The sequence below is a fragment of the Vigna radiata genome, chromosome 6 (genome assembly GCF_000741045.1).
Source record: "Vigna radiata var. radiata cultivar VC1973A chromosome 6, Vradiata_ver6, whole genome shotgun sequence".
Classification (NCBI taxonomy): Eukaryota; Viridiplantae; Streptophyta; class Magnoliopsida; order Fabales; family Fabaceae; genus Vigna; species Vigna radiata.
The window spans coordinates 6,756,723-6,760,685 of record NC_028356.1 but is presented as its reverse complement, the minus strand read 5'-3'; the positions used below and the strand labels follow the sequence as shown (position 1 = coordinate 6,760,685).

Below are 3,963 nucleotides of genomic sequence, written 5' to 3'. Positions count from 1 at the left end.
TTTTCCACCGATTGATTTTCGATTTCCACCGTTCAATCGTTGTCTTGAACCGATTAATCGGTTCGTTTGAGTCACCTCACCATTTCTAGGGTTTCTTTGTCTCAGATTAGGGTTCTAGTGAGTGGATCTCACTTTTGGTCCGATTAGGGTTTAATATTGTTTCCTCCTTCAATTATCATCATTCCGCTGCATCGTTCGTCGTCGGAGAAGCTTCGCCGGAGTTGAATCGCGCCTTCGATCTCTTCGCGGAGCTACTCTTCCATCAGATTTTCACACAAATACGAGGACCAAGAAGGGATTAAGCCAACACGTCAGCATACCACGTCAGCTAAACTTAACGCCGTTTGAGATCAGTTAACGATCGGGGTAAAATGTGTGCATTTTTACAAAAATTATGACCCAATTGAGACAGTTCAAAACTTGAGGACCGAACTGAGATTTTCACACAAATATTAGGACCAAGGGAGGGTTTAAGCCTTTAATTTATTTTATGACTTCTAACAAATTAGATAAATAAGTTGATTTTTTTTAGTTTAATATCTATTTTGGTCCCTCTTTTCGGGATTTGTTTAAAATGGTCCTTCCTTTTTTTAAAAAGTTCACTAAAGTTCTATTTTTTTTGCAAAAACTGTGCAAATTAGTTCTTTTTGCTAACTGCGTTAATTCTGCTAACGGCAAAACTGCCAGCTGGCAAATATTTGATGACTTGTACAAATAAAATTCGTTTTAGTCCTCATATTGGTTTAAAAATGTTTATTGTGGTCCTCGTGTTGGTTTTTAAATGTTTATTATGGTCCCCCTTTAAAAATGTTTATTGTGGGTGTTTTAGCAGCATGCAGCCATATTGGAATGCTCGATCAAGCATTCAACTACTTAGAGACAGGAAGCAGCTTCACAAATTTGTATATGGAAAATGCTCTTGTGGAAATTTTTGTGGTTTTCTCTAAAAGCAGCCGCTAAAATTTCATGTGTTGCAATCCAAAACTGAAGAGTTCTTTTTTCACATCTCCAAACTTACTAATATAACACGTGAAACTAATAAACTTCAAATTATTGTGATTATAGTTTCCCAAAAAGTTAGCACATGGATGACCATAATAAACATTTTTAAACCAATACGAAGACTACAATAAACATTTTTAAACCAATATAAGGACTACAACGAATTTTATTTGTACAAGTCATCAAATATTTGTCTGCTGGCAGTTTTGCCGTTAACAGAATTAATGTGATAACAAAAAGGACTAACTTACACAATTTTTGCAAAAAGTAGGACTTTAGTGAATTTTAAAAAAAAGGAAGACTACTTTGAGCAAAACTCCAGAAGAGAGAACCAAAATAGGTATTAAACATTTTTTTTTTTTTTTTAGCAATGAAGCGTTTCCCAGTGTCGTTTCCGATTGGGAGGATCGTGTGAGTGGTGGAAGCGGTGGTGGCCGTAGCTTCATTCTGACGCCATGAACACTATTATCTGCCACCGCCTAAGGCTAAGTCCAAAACTTCTTCTCTATTCTTTCCCCAAACCCTCTTTCTCGTTCTCAACAACCACTTCCGATTCTGTCTCCTTCACCATATCCTACCTCACCAACACCTGCGGCTTCACACCAGAGGCTGCACTGAAACTATCCAAACGACTTCGTTTCAACACCGCCCAAAAACCCGATTCCGTCTTCTCCTTCTTCCAAACCCACGGTTTCTCCGCCCCCCAGATCCACCGCATCCTCAGGAAGTGCCCCGAACTCATGGTATGCGACCCCACCCGAAGGCTTCTCCCCAAATTCAACTTCTTGACCTCCAAAGGTGTTTCTCCTTCCGACGTCGTTTCCATTGTCACTAAGAACCCCCGTTTCCTCTGTCGCAGCCTCGAAAACTGCATCTTCCCCACCTTCCAACTCCTCCGAAGGTTCTTTCCCTCCGACCTCAGGGCCCTCACTGTTTTCGTCGCCTTTCCCTCTGCCATCGGCCACTGTCGCATGGCATCAAACGTTGAAAGGTTGCTCAACGCCGGAGTCGCGCACGTCGGCATTCGGCACTTGCTATCCACTCGGTCTTTTGTTCTCTGCTCCAACCTGAGAACCCTTTTGGAGGAAGTGAAGCTGTTGGGGTTTGACCCTCTGAAGGTAACCTTCACTGTTGCCCTTCAGGTCAAAATTACTGTTCCGAAACCCCTTTGGGTTGCCAAAGTCGACGTGTTGAAGAAATGGGGTTGGTCTGAGGATGAGGTTTTGGTTGCGTTTAGGAAACACCCTGCAATGATGCTCTGTTCCATGGAGAAACTTGATGCCCTGACGGGGTTTTGGGTGGGTCGGCTTGGATGGGATCGTTCTGAGCTTATTGCGTACCCTTGGTTGTTTAGCTACAGTTTGGACAAAAGACTCGTTCCGAGGGCTTTGGTTCTGCAGCATCTTCTCTCCAGAGGATTGGTGAAGAAGGATGCTTGCATCTCCACCCTATTTTGTAAGTCTGATCAGGAGTTTCTGAAAAAGTATGTGAGATCTTTTAAGGAGGAAACACCCTGGTTACTAGAGCTATATCAGAAGGGACAGGGAGCATCCTAGCATCTGGTTGTTGAGATTTAATTTAACTCATGCACATACATACAGGTGATTGATCCAGGAGAGCAAAAGGTGTTGTTGTTAGAGAAAGCCTTTGCAGGTAATATTTATATTGATTCTCATTAATCCTTCTTGTGAGTTTTTTTCATTCTATGTATTATTTTTCAATGATGCATACCTTCATGAATTGTGGGATTGGAATGTTGCTTAAATTTGTAGCCTTTTCTTAACCTGTTGAGCACGAGAGCGAGAGGCTATGCAAATCAAATTTTTTTCTACTATTCCAATTCCTCCTGAAAATAGAACTATGAAATATCAGAAATGCATGTGTCCTATGCAAATCTGGGTGATTGAATGGTTTCTCTGAGATATTTTTTTAACAAATTTTGTTGTTAAAAGCTTTTTGGATACTCTATACAGTATTCCTTCTGGATTTTCTCTTGCCAAATGAACGCTGATTTTGTCATGAATTTGAAGAAAGGTTATTAGGACTGCTACTGTTTTGTGTGGAAAAGGAGAATAATTTGCATCATGTTGTTTCGTTGAATACTGCTTTGAAGAAATGATCCTGATCACGTTTATTATTAAATATGACAATAAGAACACTAATATATTAGCTATCTGATTGGTAATGAGAAAATGAGCAAGGTGCGAGGTATTTTCAAAAGGCAAGATGACAAAACAGAACCAGAAGCACCCAACACTGAAAGCAGGCAAAGGAATAAGGGAACAAATTCTCAGTGAATTGAGAGAGAAAGGATGAAACCCAAAATCCTTTAAAACAGTTACCAGTGCTATAACTTAGTTTTGACATAATTATTTGTTCTTTAAAGTTCTCTCTTCTTATTCTTTAGAATATTTTCCCCTATTCCTAATAACATTTTGTTTACTATATTCGGTACATAATTCATTATAGGTTCTTTAAGCGCCCATAAAATTGAGTTGTAATAAGATTACTTAGATTTTCTGCTGCAATTGTCCCTGTCCATCAAGATGTCAATACATATTTCTGTTATAAGATGGAAACTGCAGCAGATAGAAAAACTGCAACCTAGATAGAATGTGAAAAAAGCATCAGAAAGAAGAAACGGAAAGGGGAACCAAAGGAGAATAGAAGAACGAAAGAAGAAACAAGAAAAGGAAAAAATTGATAAAGACAATGATTTAGAATTGCACGGTAAACAGCAAAAGAAAATTGCTTAGTTCAGTATAAGCATAAAACGGAGAAAACAGTAAAGCGCTTAGCTATAAACATAGGCATTCAGAATTAAGAATTATGATAGCCTCAAGTTGGGAGTAATTATTGAGCATTCCCAACTTGAAATATAACCGTGTGGAATATTGCTGTTGCTGTTAAAATTGATGGGCTTTAGTAATATGTGGAATATTGAAATTGTACACTAATATG

At 38.9% G+C, this 3,963-nt stretch overlaps 1 protein-coding gene across 1 annotated transcript; it reads left to right on the top strand.

The window, feature by feature from the left end:
• The first annotated feature begins 1,193 nt into the window (after positions 1 to 1,193).
• Positions 1,194 to 3,447, top strand: LOC111241837 (transcription termination factor MTERF5, chloroplastic-like). Its single transcript, XM_022781999.1, has 2 exons — positions 1,194 to 2,457; positions 2,604 to 3,447. The coding sequence occupies exons 1-2, from the start codon at positions 1,458 to 1,460 to the stop codon at positions 2,609 to 2,611; spliced, it is 1,008 nt and encodes a 335-aa protein (XP_022637720.1). The 5' UTR covers positions 1,194 to 1,457; the 3' UTR covers positions 2,612 to 3,447.
• The last annotated feature ends 516 nt before the right edge of the window (positions 3,448 to 3,963 follow it).

Bases quoted from the DNA above. Each gene is read 5' to 3' on its own strand.
- LOC111241837 (XM_022781999.1), top strand. From the start codon at position 1,458: ATGAACACTATTATCTGCCACCGCCTAAGGCTAAGTCCAAAACTTCTT.